Raw genomic sequence first — 21,356 nt, 5'->3', positions numbered from 1 at the left:
AGAAAGTGTATAGCCTTTGATGCCTGTATGCTAGTAATACTAGATACCATGTGTCTATGTTCTATAAAAGTTGTTTCATTTCCTTGACCTCATGGATAAATAGCTGCTTCTGGAAACGTGGCAGGGCTTGGTTCTGAATGCTGTTTATGCTACAGCATCAACTTTATGATGCCAATTAAGTTGAGGGTCTCCCTGTCATACTATATTGTGAATGTATGACAGCAGAAGACAATATGATAGCAAATGACATTACTCTTTGGTCTGGCACAATATTTTTATTTTTATGCATTAACTTTGTACCAAACGGAGTATTTGTGCTGGTTTTGCTACTCTGAAATGTGCATTCTTGGGAATAATTAACTGAAAGAATGCAGAATAGGAAGCAACTATCTATGAAGTTATTCTGCAGAAAATGCTCTGTAGAGTTTATAGTTAAATAAGTCAACACTGTTATTTTTCCATATCAGCTTCTGTTTCTTATAAATGGGAATGTACCTTGCAAGATGTAGAATTTATCCTGTTATCCTAGTGAGAGTAAGAATTTATGTAGAATATTGTGGCTCATTTTGAGTCTTAAGCTTATAATACAACTGAATTTAAAAATCCAGAAAGTGGTGAGAATTATTGGATTAGAAAACACTACTCCTCAAAGAAAGGTTAGCCTCACTGCAACCCTTTATTCTAAGGAGAACAATCTGTTTGCGTTGGCCATGGTGGGCAGGACAATGAAGAAAAAGGAGAGTGAAGCTCTGGAGTAGGTTTCTTGGAAAAAAAGATAATGGAGTCTCTATCGCTGGGGACCTCTGAAAGCAGGCTAGATAAACATGTTGGTTCAGGTAAGTAAGCTACTTTGGAAAGGAATGGAATCAGTGACTTTCTGGAATACTGACAAGCCCAAATATTGTCAGTATGAGGGCTGACTTAGAAGTTGTTTCTGTAAGACCCAGAACTAACTCTGTGTGATCAGACTTAACTAACCAGGGGCTACCTCTTACCCGGACAGAGACTTCTTATCTCTGTTGTCTCTCAGACACATTTTTTTTTGCATGTTGCCTTCTCTTCCTGTACAATAAACTCTTCAATTAGAGACTCAACTTCAAAGTGTAATGCTAGGAGATTTTCTTTTTTTTTAGTCTTGCCAATTATAAAATATAATTATTAATAATTCATTGTAAGATTAATATTTTAGTTTTCCATAGGAGTGAGAATTTCTAAAATGCTTGGAATTTTTCTTCTGAAGTAGTATTGTCAATTTAATTTTAAAATGCCAAGTAGGGTGAACTTTTGGAGGTTTTCCCAACTGACTAGGATACCTTCAAAAATAATTAACCTACTGAGTAGTCTTGTTTAAAAATGTACCTGGCTTTGATGGCTTTCAAGTCATTCCTTCTCATTTTTTTCCCTACTATTTTCCATTTTACTTTTTGTGATTTTTTTTTCTTTCTGTGTGAATTTCTATAGAATAATAAAATCTCAGTCAGAGTGTAACCTGGTTACTACTAGCTAAGAAGGCAGGAAGGTATATGGTGGGTTTCCATGTTCTCTTGTCCTAATGAGAATGTGATTTTGTGGTCAGCTCAAATATGTGGCTTTTTATCATGACCTGGGCTGGAACTCTATTTCCTTAGGTTATGTCATGAGTTGGCTGAGAAAGCAGTGCTTCCTGAGAAGTAACTTTTGCCTGTGTGGAAAGGAACGCTCATTTTGGTGCATGGAAGGCAGCAAAACTGTCTAAGAAGTGAGGATGCTTCTTTGATCAGTTCAAGGAAAAGTGTAGACAGATTCATTGTAATTGGGTTATTCCATCCTCAGTTTAATCAGCAAAGGATGAGTTCTGTGGCATGTGTGTATGTTTTATGTGTGTGTATATATATATATAAACATATATATCAGTATATGTATACTGATACATAATATGTGCATATAATACTACATATACTTAGTAGTAGAACATGTAAGTAGTGTATCTGTGTACTAGTATGTTGTTGTTGTCATGGATGTGTGCCTGAAATACTAACTATGAAACACTTCTCATCTTTATTGCATGGAAGAGGAATGACTTGATTGTCTATCTTTCTTTGTACAAAAAAAAAAAAGTTGAGTAACCTTAATGAAGTATTTCTAGACTGTGTAAAGCAGAAAATGCAGAGCAAGTGCTTTAATATATTAAACTTGAACCAAGTCCAGAAATTATTAAAAGCATGGTAGTTCAGTATACGATTATGTAAGTGTATAAAATTAACTTTTTTGCTTAGTTTAAGGAAGAAATTTCTAAGCGTTTCAAGTCCCATATCGATCAGCTTGTACTCATATTTGCTGGAAAAATATTGAAAGATCAAGATACTTTGACTCAGCATGGGATTCACGATGGACTCACTGTTCACCTGGTTATCAAAACACAAAACAGGTAACCTTATTGATAAGCAATCTTCTTTTTGCCTCTAAGAAGTCAAAATACTCCTAATTTCTGATATGACAGCTTCCTGTTGGGCAAACTGAGAACTGACTAAACAACTGTAGTCAACTTGTTAGTTGTGGTGCAAAATAAGTCTGAAGTTAACAACGCTCTTTTATTTGACCTGTGTTGTATTTCAATCAGATTCATGTGTCTGAATTCAAGAAATAGAATCATAGAATCTTTTGAGTTGGAAGAGAACTTAAAGGTCATCTAGTCCAAATCCCTTGCAATGAACAGGATCACCTTCAGCTAGATCAGGTTTCTCTCTTGCTTTTGCCTCTTAACTTCAGTAGTATTGCTGACTGTTGACTGCATTTTTACAGTTGTCTTAGATGTCAGCTTTTAGCAACCACAAGTATCTGCTGAGCAGCTTTCCTTTTCAGACATTAAAAAAAAATAGTGGGTAATACTTTCTGTTTTGGTAAACTAAGGAGAGAAAGTTCTTTAGAGAACTACTTTAATGCAGCCAACTTAGCTGACTGAGCAGAAAGACTTCATTTTCTTTTTTTTTTTTTTTTTGAGATATTTTGTTTTGGTGAGGCTCCTTCTAAATGACAATGAGAAAGATGCATAAATTTGAGCTGTAGCATCTGCACATTACTTGTGAAATGCCATGAAGGAGAAGAGTCGACTAAAAATCATTTTTGTCAAATAGGGTAAGGTATTCCTCATTTCAATCTAGTTTATATAGTCAGTAACATGCTTGTTGTTCTAGTCTGAAAGCATTCTTGTTACTCTTCTATTTATGCCTCTTCTGTTTGTGGTGAGGATCTTCTGTGGGAAAAGGTCTGATGTTGGAGGGAAATAACATGAAACTAGTAAGCAGTAAAAAGAAATATCTTTTTCCTTCATAGGCCTCACCAACATTATTGTGACTTTCAGGCACCTGTTGAACTGTAGGTCTGACAAGCATGCTAGTCTTGCATGCAGTATAATCTAATAGTGTAATTTTATTCTCCATGAATCTAAACAGTACTCTGCTGTTGTCATGACTTCTGCTTTTTTTAATTTGGACTCTTGAGTGTGATAGGGAGGTTTCATAAACCGTGGTAGTAGTGATAATAGGATGTCTTTGACTTGCACACTCTTCTATGAGCAGTTCATAGGTTGGACCTAACAATAGTTATAAGTACTAAATCAAAATACTGAAATAGCAGTGCCAGTCTCTTGTACATTGTCACTCTTTGCCTCTGGTCAAAGACGATTCTAGGTGCAGTGTCACATTTCTGTTCTTACAGGATTTTTTTTGCCTTCAAGAAGGCTTGGTGTCCTTGCATGAGTCCTCTCAGCATTTCTGTTCACATCATATTCTGTATCCTATCCCCCCATCCCCTTCTCCCACAGTGTAATCCACTTTACACTGGCCAGTTTAATGGGGCCAGTAGAGTTTCAAAGCAGCAGTTGTTAGCAATAGATAGTGAAGACGCACTGAATTTCTGAATGTGAAGGTCCAAGTAAGCACCATTTTAGATGCTCACAAGCTGACAAGAGGGAACATAATGTTAAAGTAGTCTTAAAAAATATGCACTTCAAAGAATTTTCACTCAAAGGCTTGAAGTTAAAAGACTTGAGACCTAACCAGTATGTTTGTATACCCCCAATTTCCAAATAGAAGCATGCTGAAATGCTTTTCAGTCATGTCCTGTTTTCTGTCTTTCTTTGAGAACATCCAGTTGAGAGGTTTGGTTGCTTCTCAGAATAGCTGAAGAACCAAATATTTATTCTTATTTCATACCTCTTTCTTACAGAGAAAAGATTTGTGTATTTTCTTAGACTAAGGAAACCAAATATCCTCATTAGGAAGTTCATATTAAGTGTAACCACCTTTGTAGTCTGTGATCTTCATTACTGAAATTAAAACTGCTTGGCTACTTGCACTGATTACATGGTCTGATAGTGATAGGACAGGATAATGATCCTAGTGATAGGATAGGATTGATTTTTAAAATAAAAGAGGGGTGGTTTTGATTATGTAGTAGGAGGAAGTTCTTTATTCAGAGGGTGGTGAGGCTCTGGAACAAGTTGCCCAAAGAAATTGAGGATGCCCCACCCCTGAAGGTGTTTAGGGCCAGACTGGATGGGGCCCTGGCAGCCTGATCTGGTGGGTGGCAGCCCTGTCCATGACAGGGGGGTTGGAAACTGGATAATAATTAATATCCCTTCCAATCCAAGCCATTCTTTGAATCTGTGATTCTACTGGTCTTGCGTTCAAAGTTGACAGTTACTGTTAAGTGTAAGTACTCTGCAGCATTGTTCTTCTCAGGAACCCAGAATTTTACCTGCTACCTTCTGTAAATGCACCTTATTACAAGGCCAAGTACCCCTTTCCTGTGTTGTTAGTGTATAACTGGGAGCTTCTCTCTAGAACAAGTTTTCATTCAGCAGATGCTATGAGTGTTCTGGTAGACCTGGAATCCTCTTACTAGAGTACAAATTAAAACAAGCAGAACTGAATTTGTAGGAATCATTATGGACTGAAGTTTTAGGAAACTTTTAGATCTTGTGGATGCAAATTCGAATGAGGTTTGTAAGCCCCATGGCACCCTCAGTGTTCATGACTTGTCCTACTACGTATTAGCTATCTATTTACAAGAGTGTTGTTGGGATCCTTTAAGATAATACTGATGAGTTGGTGGAAGAACTTGCAAAATCTGCAGAATATTTCATTGTCACTTTGATTTTTGTTTGATTTTAGTGACAGAGAACTCTTAGAAACTTCAGGGAAGCCTCTGTACTAGAGGCATCTCTCAGACTTGTATGGGTTGGTTTTTTTCATTTTGACTTTGCATTATTGAAGCAAGAAAGATACTGAGATGAACTGCTGTGTAAAATTTAGCGTATTGTCTAACCTTCAAGTCTTTGAGTGAGGTCCCCATGCATAGTTTCTACAAATAACTTTACACTGTAATTTTGTAATTTTTCAAATGCAGATGTTTATGAAATTGTTTAGTGAACCAGGTTTAGCAACTGATTTGGGTTTAAAACTAGCCGCATTGAGTATAGGCCAGGTTAGCTTTGAATCAGCTAAGTTCTTTGATCTCTTACACCATATGGCAGCGCCAATACCATTACCTCTGCAAGAGACAGGTGTAGTGAGTATATGAATTAGGCAGCTGTTTTACTCTGTTCTTAATAACTAAGATTACTGAGATTCTGATATTTATTTTGTAATAAGACGTTAATAGAATTTCACATTCAGTAAGCCATCTTTACCTGAATCCTTTATGGAATTTGTTCGATTTCATTAGACCTTATTTCTTTAAGCCCCAGGCATGTAATCGTCACTGTTTGATGGCTAGCAATATAGTAGGGTAAGGCAAAGAATCCCTGAAGCAAGGTAAAGACTCAGACAGCAATACACTGTCAGGCATCTCAGGGGTTGCATGGGAAGATGGTAATGACTGCAGTGATGCCCATTCATTTTTTTGATGTTTGAAACCTCTCTTCTGAAGAACAGATGATGTTACAGATGTCTGAAAGACTTACTACAGAAAGCCATCTAGAGAGATGTGATTCTGAGAAATTATCAAAATGAAAAACTAAAATTCCCAAGTATGACACACTTGCTGTGTTTAATGACATTATTTAAATTACCTTGCTACATTTGTAATTTTAAAACTGTCTTTTTGTTTTTTAGATCACAAGACCACCAAGCTCAGCAAACACACACCAGTGGGAGTACCGCTACCACATCAACATCAAGTAGTAGTACCTCAACACCAGCTTCAACAAATAGTAACACTTTTGGTGTGGGTAAGAACATCTGTTAGACCTCACGATCAGAGGGGTGGAGCACCTCTCCTACAAAGAAAGGCTGAGGAAGCTGGACTTCTTCACTCTGGAGAAGAGAAGGCTCCAGGGAGACCTGATTGTGTGCTTCCAGTACTTAAAAGGAACTTATAAACAGGAGGGAGAGCAGCTTTTTATACAGTCTGATAATGATAGAACAGAGTTAGAGTGGTTTTAAACTAAAAGAGGGGAGATTTTGATTAGATGTCAGGAGGAAATTCTTTGGAGTGTGGTTAGGCACTGGCACAGGCTGCCCAGAGAAGCTGCGGATGCCCCATCCCTTGAGGTACTCAGGGCTGGCTTGAATGTGGCCTTGGGCAGCTTGATCTAGTGGGTGGCAAACCTTTCCATGGCAGGGGGATTGGAACTATATGATCGTTAAGGTCCTCTCCAACCCCAACTATTCTCTGATTGTTTGGTGGGTATCTTCTATAGAGTACAGATAATTTTCCCTCAAGCGTTGGTCTAATGAAATCAGGACTTAAAAAAAAAAAAAAAAAAAAAAAAAAAGCAGAAACAAAAACTAATTACAGATACCCATGACACAGGTTGTAGGAGGGGCTGTAGACATGAGCTGTTTCACCTTCAATAGTAGAGTGCTGCTGATGTTGTATTCTGGCATTATGGGTAATTAAACTCTTGCCAGTGTCATCCTTCTCCTTAAGAGTCTATCTGAATTGACACGAGGGAAGTATTGGTAAAGTTGGATCTGTAATAGAAAGCCAAGATCTGGAACAGAAGCAGCAACATTGATGCTAATCTTACAGTCCATTATTTCTCAGTTTCCAAAGCATTTTTTTTCTCCTTCATGAAAAAAGAGACTGCAGTATTAATTTGAAAATACTATTACCACAATTTCAATATTTTTAATTCGTGTTTTTTTCCATCTCATTTGCTTCCTTAAAAAAGGAAAAAAAAAAAAAAGCAGAATTGAAAAAGCTGTGTTAAGCAATTGCATTTTTAGGTGTAACCAATTCTATAGCTAACTACCTCTTAAAAGTATGAAAAATTTCTGTTTGGACTCAACAAAGGAAGAGAAGTAAAAGCATTATTAACTAATGCTTGGTGCAGCAGTGAAAAAGAGGAACTCTACTTTTAATTAGAATAGGCAATATACATCATATTGTGAGGTCTCTTTCAGTTACAGTCTAAACAAGAGTAGACAGGTGAATGGTTATCACAAATGGACTGGAACATGTTAGGAGGAAAAAAAAAAAATCAAGGCCTCAAAATTCAAGCATCATTTCTTCCTGAGCTGTGGAAAATGAGAAGTTGTTAGCATTGTAGTAAGTTCTGTTTGAAAGCAATTTGTTGGATTTTTTTAGATGTTTTGTTATTTAGAGAAGCAGACTTAATGACTGCTTAACAGCCTCACAAAGATGGACTTTCCACTGGATTTCATTATTTTCGAAATGCAGGATATATCCAAGTATTTTGCGCTTACAAAAGACGTTCTATTTGGATTTATTATAAGAAACGTAAATTCAGTTATATATTTTTTTTCTTCTACTAAAGGTGGCCTTGGAGGTTTGGCAGGCCTGAGTAGCCTGGGCTTAAACACATCAAGCTTTTCAGAGTTGCAAAGTCAGATGCAACGGCAACTCATGTCCAACCCAGAAATGATGGTTCAGATAATGGAAAATCCATTTATTCAGAATGTGCTTTCAAATCCTGACCTGATGAGGCAATTAATCATGGCTAACCCTCAAATGCAGCAACTGATACAGAGAAATCCAGAAATTGGACATATGCTGAATAATCCAGATATAATGAGGCAGGTATGTAGAAAGATCTCTGAGTTTGTGACCTTTGATTATACTGTAACTGAACAACATAGCAAGATCTGGATGTACATAGTTGAGTACTGGAAAACATTTCTGTAGAGTTTGAGCTTTTTAGATAGTCTATAAAATGTCACTGTAGGCAACTTGTAGTTATCTTTATAGTTGTTAAAGTCTGAAGTAGATAATTCAGAAATCTGCAGCATGGTTTTGATAGACATTGAAGCTTGTATGATAATCTCTTCTGGGTTTAGAGTTGGATACAGTTGTGTGCATTTGAAATCTGTTGTCGATCCAACAAGTTTACCAAAAGTAATAATTCTCCAAAACTGTACTAATTTCCAGTTTACCAAACTGTGGGTACTTCCCTGGGTGCTTTTAAAGTTGCATGGTATGTAAGATGTGTTGTGCGGCAAAAGATCTCAAAAAGCAAATGAAGGCATTTGAAAATGTGGGTATTTAAAGTTTGTATTATAAGCTGTGCACTGTAATGATGTTAGTACATTGTGAGTAAACGCTTCTGATGGCAGAAGTATGTTTTGTTAAAAAAGGCAAAGAGAGAAGAAAGAATAATATGTTCAAGGTTTTTCTTCTGTTTACCAGTGCTTCCTGACCCAACCAGTGTAGTCACAGCTGTGGCAGAACACATGCTAGCTATCAAATTCTGCTGGCTCCTACTAAGCTGACATCTTGATTTTGGCTTTAATCATAATATCGGAGTTAGACACTAATAAAAGAGATGCTGTCAGATGCTGACGTTTTCACTTTAGAATGGATTTCTTATTAATACAGATTAAACGTTCCACTTCCTTAGACAATAGAACTTGCTAGAAACCCTGCAATGATGCAGGAAATGATGCGAAACCAAGACCGAGCCTTGAGCAACCTTGAAAGTATACCAGGTGGATACAATGCTTTGCGACGTATGTATACAGATATTCAGGAGCCAATGTTGAATGCAGCACAGGAACAGGTGAGAAAAGATTGCAGATGCCACTGAGAATAAATATTTTTCAAAAATGAAAGAATATTAGCTAACTTTTCAAATGTATACTTGACAAAACATTTCTTAAAAGATTTAATTCACAATATGGCCTTTTCTCTCTCTTGAGAGAGAGAAAGGGAAGATTTTTTTTTTTTTTACATATTCTGTGCTTCTTTAAGCTTGAAGAAGAACAGATATTGTTTTGTGGGTCTGAGAAGCTATTTTGAAGTTGATAAATTTCTATATTAAATAAGTTACTACATAAATCTAAATTCCTTTACTTCTTTGACTTGTAAAGTTATGAGGTCCAGGAAAGTTAATAAGGATGTGTTTAGTAATCTGTAAGTTAAAATGGGAAAAGACTTAATAGTTGTAAACCGCTACAGGATATACAGTCTTATGATGAAAATACTAGTGTAGAAGGAGTGCTACTTTAAAAAAGAAGTGAGATTTTATTTGGGGAGACTAGATTTTCTTTCTCCATGTTTACTCTAAGTTACTTTAGAATGGTGAGTATAACTGATCAAGAGCCATCAACATTTATCTTCATGATAATTTTGGAAAGGTAACTTGCCATTTATAGCAAACTTAAAAGGAGTTTGCTTTAGTGGATGATACATGTTTGCTTTTCCTTCCTCTATAGTTTGGAGGTAACCCATTTGCTTCTTTAGTAAGCAATGCATCATCAGGAGGGGACAGTCAGCCATCTCGTACAGAAAATAGAGATCCTTTACCAAATCCTTGGGCTCCTCAGTCCAATTCTCAGAGTTCCACGACAAGTACCAGCACAAGTGGTGAGAACGTTGACAGTAGTAATGCTGGAAATAACACCTCTGGCAGTACGGGACAGACCTCAACCATACCAAATTTGGGACCTGGACTAGGAGGTGTGTTTGTTATTGCAGTTGTATGTATTTGTACGTACTGGGAAATTTGCTGAAATGATCCTTTTATTAGAAAGAGAAATTTTGATTCAGGACTTTTATGCCTTTAGTGCAGCCCTTGATGGGTGTCAAAATCCTCTGTATAAAAACGTGAAAAGTAAACTAAGAATGATGATGTGTGAATATTGCCTTAAGACAATGGTAAGGAATCCCTGGATGAGTGATAGTATTTTTCCTGTTTGTGGGCAAACATGAAAACAGTTAATGACTTAGATGCCTAGTGGGCCTACTTCTTGGATGCAGCGTTTTTCTTAACTTTTTAGGAGGCAGATACATCTGTGTGTGCAAAACCACATTAAAGTGCATTTCAGGGACTAAAACCTGTAGAAAAAAAGTTGGTTATATCCCTGTTCTAGGCAGTCTAATTCATTTGATAGGATGTTTAATAAAGTGACCTTTTACTTTTTTTTTGTTTTTAAGCCGGTATGTTCAACACACCAGGAATGCAGAGCTTGTTGCAACAGATAACTGAAAACCCACAACTTATGCAGAATATGTTGTCAGCACCCTATATGAGAAGCATGATGCAATCGTTAAGCCAGAATCCCGATCTTGCTGTACAGGTAAATACATCTGGTATAGCAATATACTGATGTACTATGTGCACTGATTTTTTTTTTTTTAATTTGTATATATGATAGTTTAATTTTCACTACAGAGGGATGGTAATTGAGCAACAATTCAACAATTGTCTGCAGCAAATGGCCCAGTTTTTCAAGTACGTTAATGCCTAACTCACATAAATTATTACCCGGTTACCTTTAACAATATACTGCAGTGAGTTTCTTCCATTTATGGTTGGACATCTGCCAGGCATTCTTCTGAAATAACTTGTAAGTTTGTGTATGTTCTGTACAGCCCTAAACTTGTGACCTAGTACAAGAGTCAGATAGAGGAAAAAGAATGCTTGTACATTAAGGTAGATCTGCTTGCTTGTAAATAAATAACCACAGTAGTCTGATATGAGAGAAGTGAAAGGGTAGAGTTGGTGCTATTCTGGTTTTATTCTGGTTATTTATAGATGTTTATATTATAGGTGTTATTCTGGTTTTAATTGCTTACCTGTGATGCTTTGCTATAGAATTACAGATACTGCTGTACTGTGAGTAATATTGTAGAACTGTTTTCAGATTTTAGTTAGAGTAATAATAGCCAAAGTCAAATACTGAACCAAGATAAAGTGTTTTATTTTCTGTATCGAACGCTGGCTTGGATCTGGTTTTCTGCAGATGATGTTTACAGAGAGACTATCATTTGGATATGTAGCACAGGCTGAGCAAAAGTGGATCATCTTATAATATAAATGAGATTGTCTGGGCAAGGATCTGGCAATTTTTTCCACTTAAGATAACAACAGAAAAAATCTCTACGATGTCTTTATGCTGGTGGTTCATAACAAGTTTTGGTTGAAGGAGATAGTTGTGTTTGATAGTTTTAGTTTTTTTCCTAGATGATTATTGTATTCTTTATCGTATTCTCTATGATTCATGTTTTTTAAGTAGCCACCTTAAAACCTGCTGGGGTTTTTACTGCTTGATCTTTGAATTCAAGTATTTTTGTCCATAGATGATGTTGAATAATCCTCTGTTTGCTGGCAATCCGCAACTTCAGGAGCAAATGAGACAACAGCTTCCTACTTTCCTACAGCAAGTAAGATGAGATACTAGCTATTAATAAATGTCAGTGAACTTTTTTTCTTTTTCCAGTAAGCTGGTGTCATTTCTTGGTTTGGTTAAAAGCTAGACTATGTTACATACATTCTCATTAGCTTTAGACACCAAGTCATTTTGTTCCGTGATAAATAAATTCTTGCTTAGTGTCTCCATCCTTTCAAAAAGTTAAACCTTTTGGTGGATGTTTTTGCTTATGATTGGCACAACTGTTGCTCTTGCTCCTTTGCTTAGAAAGAATGATTCATACTGCACTGTAGCCAGGGAACACTCATTTGCTCTGTGATTTGTTTTGTAAATAAAAATATTAGTACTTCTTTTCACGAACAAAGTAATCTTTCACTGTGTTTTTCCTACCAGTTCCACCTCACGTTAAATATTTGAGTAAAGGCATTTTGCAGTGTGCCTAGAAAGACCCAAATCAGCTAATTCGGAGTAGAGTGGGTTCTGAAGAAGCAAAAGCCTGTGAAGATTGCCTTATCTTCCCTCTAAACATCATTGTAGCTTGGGTGTCTGCATAATCTTAACTGTCACAGTGAATAGTGGTACTGTGTTCTTTGAATAGGAGTAAACAACATTTTTGGGAATTAAATACATAATCCAGTTGCATAACTTCCATCATTAGACAGTCCTTAGAAATTTGCGTAAATGTGCGTTGCTCTTACTGCAGGCAAGCAATGTTACATGTAAAATAACACACACAGGAATTACAGCAACAAGTTAATTTTTCAGAATAAATGACTTAAATTGTTTTAACTGTGTGAGTGCCTGTAGTGTTTTGTAATGCCACTTCTTTGTAATGACTCTGCTTGATGAACTAATACCACACTTATATTTTGAAATCTGTGAATAAATGCTGATTAGTGAAGACACAGCAGGAATCATTTCCATGATCTTTTTCCTTTGATTATTTCCTCATGTTGGTAATCACCCTGGTATTTATGGTGCAGACACAGCTGCTTCTGTCTTCACTCTATTGGGTCAGATGATTTACAGCATTAGGACATGAAGTAAAGTGGAAAAGCACTTGAGTTATCCTCAGAATGTTGATAATAATGCAGTTCGTACTGGCTCACTTACCTTTTGGCTTTATATGGTTGGATTGGAGGACAAACCATAAATGTTTCTCTGTGTAGTGGATGGCATCTTTTGCAATAAAAGGCAGTTATGCAGCAGAAGTAGGAAAATTCATCAATGAGCTACTCCGTCTGCAGCTTTTATGAGTCTTAACAAGATTTGCTGGTACTCAATAACTGGAACTAGTAATGTTAGTAAAGATAAGGTCCAGCTCACATCAGTATTCTAGAAATTGTTGGGCCACTCTTTTCTGTAAAACCACTCTGAATATCGTGCAGTAAGCCATGATTTAAAGATCGTTTTCTTAAACAGAATAATTGCAGCAGCTTACTTTGAGGAGCCCAAAATGCTTTCTTCTGAAGATCATAGAATCGCCAAGGCTGGAAAAGACCTCTAAGATCATCCACTCCAACCATCCACATATCACCACTATTTCCCACAAATCATGTCCCCCAGTACAACATCTAAGTGTTTCTCGAACATCTGCTTGTTGACTCCACCACCTCCCTGGGCAGCCCGTTCCAGTGTCTGACCACTCTCTGGGAGAAGTATTTCCTAATGTCCAACCTGAACCTTCCCTGGCGCAACTTGAGACCATTCAATTCAGGTCAGAGGTGACCTCATCGCTCTCTATAACTACCTGAAGGGAGGTTGTAGAGAGCTGGGGGTCGGCCTCTTCTCTCTTGTAACTAGTGGCAGGAGGAGGGGGAATGGCCTCAAGTTGCGCCAGGGGAGATTTAGGCTGGACATTAGGAAATACTACTTTTCTGAAAGAGTGGTCAGGCGCTGGAATGGGCTGCCCAGGGGGGTGGTTGAGTCACCGTCCCTGGAGGTGTTAAAGATGTTGTGTTGAGAGACGTAGTTTAGTGGGGTTATTGGTGGTAGGTGGATGGTTGGACTGGATGATCTTGTAGGTCTTTTCCAACCTTTGTGATTCTATGATTCGATGATTCCCTCTAGTCCTTTCTGTAGTTACCTGGGAGAAGGGGCTGATCCCCACCTCAGCACAACCTCCCTTCAGGTAGTTATAGAGAGCGATAAGGTCTCCCCTGAGCCTTCTCTTCTCCAGGCTGAACAATCCCAGCTCCCTCAGCCGCTCCTCGTAAGTCTTGTGCTCCAGACCCCTCACCATCTTTGCTGCCCTCTGAACATGCTCCAGGGCCTCAATGTCTTTCTTGTAGTGAGGAGCCTAAAACTGAACACAGTACTTGAGATGTGGCCTCACCAGGGCTGAGTACAGAGGGACAATGACTTCCCTGCTCCTGCTGGCAACACTATTTCTGATACAAGCCAGGATGCCATTGGCCTTCTTGGCCACCTGCACACGCTGCTGGCTCATGTTCAGCCAAGTGTCAACCAATACCCCCTGGTCTGTTTCCTCTACGGTCTTCCAGACACTCTGCCCCAAGCCTGTAGCTTTGCCTGGGGTTGTTGTGGCTAAAGTGCAGAACTCGGTGCTTAGTCTTGTTGAACCTCATCCCACTGGCCTCAGACCAGTGATCCAGCCTGCGTAGGTTGCTCTGTAGGGCCCTGCTACCCCCAGGCAGATCGACACCTCCTGCCAAGTTGGTGTTGTCTGCAAACTTACTGAGGGTGCACCCAATGCCCTCATCCAGGTCATCAATAAAGATATTGAAGAGGACAGGCCCCAGCACCGACCCCTGGGGAACACCACTCGTGACCAGTCTCAGCTGGATTTAACTCCATTCACCACCACTCTCTGGTCCTAGCCCTCCAGCCAGTTCTTTACCCAGCAAAGGGTGTACCTGTCCAAGCCACAGGCTGCCAGCTTCTCCAGGAGAATACTGTGGGAGACAGTGTCAAAGGCTTTGCTGAAGTCTAGGTAGACCACATCCACCACCCATCCACCAGGCGGATCACTCAATCATAAAAGTAGATCAGGTTGGTCAAGAAGGACCTGCCCTTCTCAAACCCATGCTGGCTGGGCCTGATCCTCTGGTTGTCTCGCACGTGTCCTATGATCTCCTTCAAGGTGATCTGCAAGATTTCGGTAGACTTTACCAGCTATGTATTTAGTTATTCTCTGACTTTTAACTATCAGGAAAATAAAAATCCAAGAGATGAAGGGAGAATGTTAACAGCTGTGCTTAAGTCTTGTTGCACACTCATATTCCAGACTGTAATTCTTAATGCCCTGTTCCTGCAGTTCTGCTCTGGACCAGGGGAAGATTGACCTTAGAATGTGCAGTTCTTTGTGAATGAAATGTTTTTGCAACAGAAGGAATTTGGTCTTGTTGCCACGTGAAGGCTGTTCAGATTTATCAGCCTGTCTGCTGTTTGAATTAGGTCTTGCTACTAAGACTGTCTCACTTGTAACTGAAACAGATAGCTTTTCACTTGTGAATGGCATCTGTAAGCCAAGGTGAGCATAAGCTGTTAGTTTTGGTTTTGTATCTGAAATGGTCTGATTTCAGGACGTTTAACTTCAGAAATCAAAAGGGTTTGCTTTCTAAATTGTCTGTGGATATGAGAAAACATTTCTTAGTTGAAGTCACCGGTAAAGGTCCTTCAGTACTATGAATTTGCTTGCTCTAGTATGTTTTGTAGAATATTTGTTTACATTTCTGTAGACTGCAAGGGAATTACAGATATGAACACATGTACCAACTGTCATGATCATAATTCAGTAGTCTGAATTTAGCTAGGAAAAATAAGTATTTTGTAACTTTTTTACTAGATAGAATGAAACTTGACTAATAGATATTCAGTGTTGTTGCTTACCAGTAGTGTGACTTAGGAGACTAATTCTAGAATGATGATGATGGACTAGTACACTTCTATGTCTTTGAAATGTAAAAGCCTCTAGAAGCGGTATTGAAAAATATTTTTTTTATAGTCCTTATTTGAAGAGCTTTGTCCACATCAGAGGAAGTTCACTGATCATCTCCTGTGAAAGTTTTCTCAAGGAAAACCCCAAACTCTGAAGACTTTCATTAAAAAATTGAAATTTAAAATAAAAAGAAAACAAGTTCTGAAAGCATATCAGATTCTGTAAAACATCATGTGGTTAAAAATTAACACTGAACACTTGTATATGATTCAGTCACAAGTCTCTCTCATTTTCTTAGATGCAGAATCCTGACACATTATCAGCTATGTCAAACCCTAGAGCAATGCAGGCTTTGCTACAGATCCAGCAGGGCTTGCAGACACTGGCAACAGAAGCACCGGGACTTATACCAGGGTAAGACTTGGTGTCACAGTTTTAGAAAATAACTTTTCTCTTGTGCTTTGTTCTCTTGTGCTTCTTTTTGTAGGTAGAGATTTTTATCATGTGTAAAAACTCTTCATTCTGCCTTTTTTTTTTTTTTTTAAGTTTCACTGAGCTTATTTTGGAATGTTTCGTGACACAGTGCATTTTTGAACAGATGATTGTCTTTGTCTTAGTTACCTAGTATGTTACTTAGTACGTCACCTACTCTGTACTTGACAGAATTTTTACACACTAATTAAATATAGGATGAGAATAAACATTACAATTAAACAAGGGTGTATTATTCAGGTGATTTATTTCTATTTCTGTCACTTCTGCAGATTTAATCCGGGTTTAGGTGGATTGGGAAGCACTGGAGCTCCTACAGGGTCCAGTGTACCTAGTTCTGTTCCCAGTGACAATACAAGTCCAGCATCTGGAGCTGCTGAACCCAGTCACCAGCAGTTTGTCCAGCAGATGTTGCAGGCACTTGCTGGTGCAAATGCTCAGGTAAAGTACATTACTGCAATCTATATATTTTTTAAATTGTTCTTAAAATGAACTAAAACAAATCTGAGACTTGAGGAGAGAGCTCAGACTACTTCTGGTAAAAAAAAAAAAAAAAAAAAGCAAGGTTTAAAAATGGTGTTGCAGCTGTGCAAGTAAATGCTAAAAAACATTAAATTTGTGTAACAGTGTCCTCTGAACAGTTAATCCTTTTAATGTACTCATCTTCATACCCTTGAATTTCTGAAATGCCTGGGAAGAAGCAAATTGTGGTGATGAGGTTTGCTGACAGGTGAAATGTGGGCTCAGGCAAGAACTTAAAAATGCAGACAAAAAGCAGAGATGTTTGTCAGCATTGCTGTCTGTTGCTCTGTAGCTGTGACAGCCTCTGTCCAGTGCTTTGGAATAGCCGCAGTCCAGTTATTTGGGTTCTGAATTTGTTGTATGCTTCATGGACATTCTGCAGGTCCAAACGGCAGTACATTTTGTTACGCTGTGGAGTCTTAGGCTACCGATTCACTACTCTGCTTAGTTGTGCGTAGGGGGAAGCAAGTGGTGGTAAGGGAGACTTGTTCAGTTTTGGATTGCGTTTACTTTCTGTTCTCTTGGAACCATCTGTTTGGAGCTTTTACTGATAATAGTTTCTTGATGGATGAAACAGTTGAATAAGAGCAAAAGCACAATTAGCAGTAGGTGCACAGGTTTTGTGTTAACATCTAAAATCTCACTGATTTAAAGTGACTTCTTAGTATTACTCCAGCACATTATTTCCATATAATCGTTCTCATTCAAAAATGCTTTTGAATTGGAGAATTTTGCCATGAGTTTATAAATGAGCAGGATCAACCCACAGAGCACCACTTTGAGTTTGCTTTAGGCTGAAGCTTTCCAACAGTTAGAATTCTGCCAACTTAATCAACAAATACTAGGAAGATTAAAAGCAAGCCGACTTATATACCAAGAAAAGAAAGCCTGAGACATTTACCATTGCCAGCAGTCACATCATTGAAATTCTGCTGCCTGACATTACTATGCTGAGCCATTTCATTTTTCAAAATTATCTATATGTATTTTATGCATATGTAATTATGTACGCATATCTGTAGTAAAATATTCAGTATATAATATGGAGGGAGAAAGGGACCAAATATAGATATGCGTATTATCTGCAGCTATATTAAGAAGTTATTCTTACAGCATAAGTGTACCAAATTTTATTTTTTTCTTTTCCTGTAGTTTAAGAATGCTATATAAGTAAGTGTAGATATTCTTAAAACATGAAGCTGTTCAAACAGTAATTTGTTTGCAAATTGAGTTTGTCATAGTCTGCATTTAGAAGCCTGAAAAAGACGTAGGCAGAATTTTGTAACGATAAGGAGTGGTGCAGAAGCCACTATGTTTAAATCTAGTACTGTGCCAAATGTGTACTGTGGTTTTACAGCTTGAAATTTTGTTCTTAGCAGTTCCAAAATCCAGAAGTTAGATTTCAGCAACAACTGGAGCAGCTGAGTGCAATGGGCTTTCTGAACCGCGAAGCAAACCTGCAAGCGCTAATAGCAACGGGTGGAGACATCAATGCAGCTATTGAAAGGCTCCTTGGCTCTCAGCCTTCATAGCAGTGTTTCTTTAACTTGAAAAAACGTAATTTATTTTTGATAACAGCTCTTAAATCTTTAAAATACTTGCTTTTATTTCATTCTGACTCTTGGGATTGTCTTGTTATAACTAAAATCAATCTACATTTTAAGGTGGAGTGCAGTAGTTTTCTGCAAACAATGGGGATCAGTGAATTTTCTCTCAGTTGTTGCATGCATCACACATCTTCTGTTTTGCATTATTTGTGATTTTTTGAAACTATATCAGCTTTCACAGTTGCGTGAACGGGTTTTGTATCACTTGCAACTGTCCAGTTTATTTCCTGCTTAAACATTAGCCTTCAGTAGTAATTTAATGTAGACTACAAATTAAAAAGGAAAAAAATTGATTGAAGCTATAATTTGTGGGTACCAATACTGCTTATTGTGATTTCAGCATGTATTTCTTTTTTTTGCTAGCAGAACACTGTAAGATTTATACCACTTGAGTAATCTACCATTTTTGCTTTAATTTGTATAAACACCGTATATACAATGGAGACAGCTCATTTCTAGAAATTTACACACTGCAATAGAATAAAATTATAAGTAACCAAAAAAGCCAGGAAAAAAAAAGTTATATGCCGTGTTTTCAGTGTAGAATCTTCCAGCCTCTTTGGTAACCATCTCAGCAAAAAAGCTTAAGCAAGTTAATTTAAAATACTACAATTACTGTTCTGGTTGTCTCTCTAAATCTAATGACAGAAACTTGCATTGTAAAATTGTCTCAGTATTCACAAAGATTAATTGTAAATTACTTTAATTGTTGTGCAAATTAAAGAGGTACTGCCTTGTGCTCAGAAACAGCTTCTAAGGCTTTTTGGTTTGTTTCATCAAGATTCTAACATGTATTGATTTTGTAATTGGAAACATCAGTCTCACACATTGTTGTCATGTGATACTCTAATTACTTTCAAGCTCCGTGTAAAAAAGACTATATCTTCTGAGGTTTTACTTGTAGTAACCTCTACTGTGCACAGATAATAAATAAATTCAAAAATCTTTCTGCATCCTGGCTCAGTGTGTTTGCAGCTGATGATTTGGAATTTAAGATGATTGGCCAGCTTAACAGCTGGCCTCTGAGTGTAAGCTCTGGGAATATTTACCGGTTTGGGGCTAAGACTTGTAAAGAACTCTTTGAGTATGCGCTGAAGGGAAGAGTCTAATGCATCTGATATTGAAGACCACTACTTTATCTAAAGTGGGGGTAATGGAATAAAATGCAATTGCTGTGTGTTACTGAATAGCACTTGCTTGCATTGGTGGAGTTGTGGGCTTTGTCAATGAATTCCTATGAATGTTGGTATGAAAAATCTTTTGATGGTAAGTGTAACTTCAGTTTGTTTAAAAAAACATTGCTTGCAAATGGCTTAAAATTAACCAGCTTGAATTCAAAGTTGCTAATCAGTTTAATGAAACAAAACTACAATGGGAAGTAAATTTAAAAGCTGAGCTCACTTCTACCTACATTAAAAGTTTAGTCAAAGCAGTTTTGTAGGCAGAAACTGCACTGTTCTACTCACAGAAGAGTTCGTTGTCCAGTGACCTTGTCTTCTCTTTTTCCAGGAAGTAGATAGACAAAATACTGTTGATGCATGATACTGAGAAAAGTTCAAGAAAATCTACTGGTTGGCCAGCCTTTGCTTTTAGATCAAACTCTCATAAATCCAATAGCACAAAGTAGTAAATAAATAAATCAATTAATATTGAATATCCTGGTAAGATGAGCTTTATATGACCAAAACCTTTTCAAATACTTACATTTTGGGAATAAAACTTCTATTTCCTAACCAGTGGTAATAAACCCATGTGGGATCTGAGCTTTACAGTGACATCTGCCTCAGTGGATAGCTTCCATTGCATTTGACTAGAAGGCTGTTATGGGAAAGTCATTGCAAGTAGTTTCTGTAGAATAATCACTACCTTTTAACAGTGATTTTTGCGATAACTTTTTGTTAGGATCTTTAATTTTACTTCACCTTGCCTTAAAAAACAGGGACCCTGATCAGTCAGACGATGGATGCTTTTAAGAATACAGTCTGTAACAGCCAGAAAGTCTACTGTCAAATGAAAGAGTGAGGTGGGGAAGGGAATGCTTGCTTTTTTCAACCAATGAACCTAAATTGTATGAATGTTTTCTTGAGACAGCATCCATCACCACAGTAAGTACTTGAGGTGCACCCTGTAGTCAAGTTCTGTTGGAACTGAAGAAAAGGTGAAGTTTGACCTAAATTATATAGTGATTCCTGGAATGAAGTTTACTCCCTGAGGTACAGCCAATGTTTATCTATTACCAAGTAGTAACAACAGTAACTTTGTTGTAAGTAGTGGTATAACAGTGACCATGTGCATAGAGAGAATTCTGTTTTTGTCAGAAAACAAAATAGCAATAGGTGAAACAAGGTTTAGAAGAGCAGTCAGATTTTATTACCTCTTCAAAGGCAAAAGAGCACACTTGGTGGTATAATAGTGTTACAGTGTTCCTGTTCACTTCCCCTGCACCAGTATGTGTTGTCCACCTTCCTGTCCTGCCTTAAAATTCTCTTCAGAAATATCTCCCTCACCTTCCAGAAGCAATCATATAGCTAACTCAGCACTTAAAAATCTTGAAGTCTGCTGATGGCCTTTTGGACTGGGACAAAAGGATATGTGTATCTGCTTTTCTCCTTTTCACCACACAACCAACGAGATCTGATGGGACTACCTACCATGAACGGCTGTGCCTGGTCATCACGCTGCTGCTAGGGATGGTGATGGTAACTCATGAAAAGAAGAAAAGGCCGGAAGTCATGAAAATGTTAACTACCTTGTGCCATTTAAAAAGCTTAAAATCTTTTCAAAACATTGAAATCAAACAACAGCGGTAGAGTATTCCTGGGAATGTGACAGCAAGATGGGTAGTTTGTAAAGGATGTTTTCTAGTTCCTTTGGATTAGTGCCTACACAGTAACAGAACCATCTCACTTCAGAATTGAGCTGGCAGGCAACTAGATCTGTTCCTTTAGTTTAAAGTTCCCTGTGCAGTTTGAGATGACCTGCTGTAGGAATCTAACACTTTTATTTCTTCAATATAACACTGCAAAATGCTCATAGTTTTTATTTGTAGTAGGTACACAGGATGTTACAAACTGTAACATGCGTAGCATATATTCTTAAGAAAGTATTGTGTATGCCTACTGTAGAGAACTTATCACGGCTGAGGCAGGAAAAGCAATGTTTCTTCCTCACTTTTTGCTGCCTTTATTAAATGAATTTCAAAATATGGACAGAAAGCTTCCATCCAAATAATCTGAGCTA

The 21,356-nt window shown here is 37.7% G+C and overlaps 1 protein-coding gene across 2 annotated transcripts in view; it reads left to right on the top strand.

The window, feature by feature from the left end:
- UBQLN1 (ubiquilin 1) overlaps window positions 1-19,069 on the top strand; it is a 31,996-nt gene extending 12,927 nt beyond the window's left edge. Inside the window, exons 2-11 of one of the 2 annotated variants that reach the window (XM_021379677.1) lie at window positions 2,256-2,407; window positions 6,096-6,211; window positions 7,763-8,025; window positions 8,843-9,001; window positions 9,657-9,900; window positions 10,378-10,520; window positions 11,524-11,607; window positions 15,794-15,909; window positions 16,260-16,428; window positions 17,889-19,069. In XM_021379677.1, coding sequence (XP_021235352.1) covers window positions 2,256-2,407; window positions 6,096-6,211; window positions 7,763-8,025; window positions 8,843-9,001; window positions 9,657-9,900; window positions 10,378-10,520; window positions 11,524-11,607; window positions 15,794-15,909; window positions 16,260-16,428; window positions 17,889-18,041 — 1,599 coding nt within the window. In that variant the 3' untranslated portion in view covers window positions 18,042-19,069. Of the gene's footprint in view, window positions 1-2,255; window positions 2,408-6,095; window positions 6,212-7,762; window positions 8,026-8,842; window positions 9,002-9,656; window positions 9,901-10,377; window positions 10,521-11,523; window positions 11,608-15,793; window positions 15,910-16,259; window positions 16,429-17,885 lie in introns of both variants that reach the window. The other variant, XM_021379676.1, reaches the window with a different exon arrangement.

Source organism: Numida meleagris, chromosome Z (assembly GCF_002078875.1).
Source record: "Numida meleagris isolate 19003 breed g44 Domestic line chromosome Z, NumMel1.0, whole genome shotgun sequence".
In the NCBI taxonomy this organism is placed as follows: Eukaryota; Metazoa; Chordata; class Aves; order Galliformes; family Numididae; genus Numida; species Numida meleagris.
The sequence above is the reverse complement of the archived record's forward strand: the minus strand, read 5'-3'. Positions and strand labels throughout refer to the sequence as shown.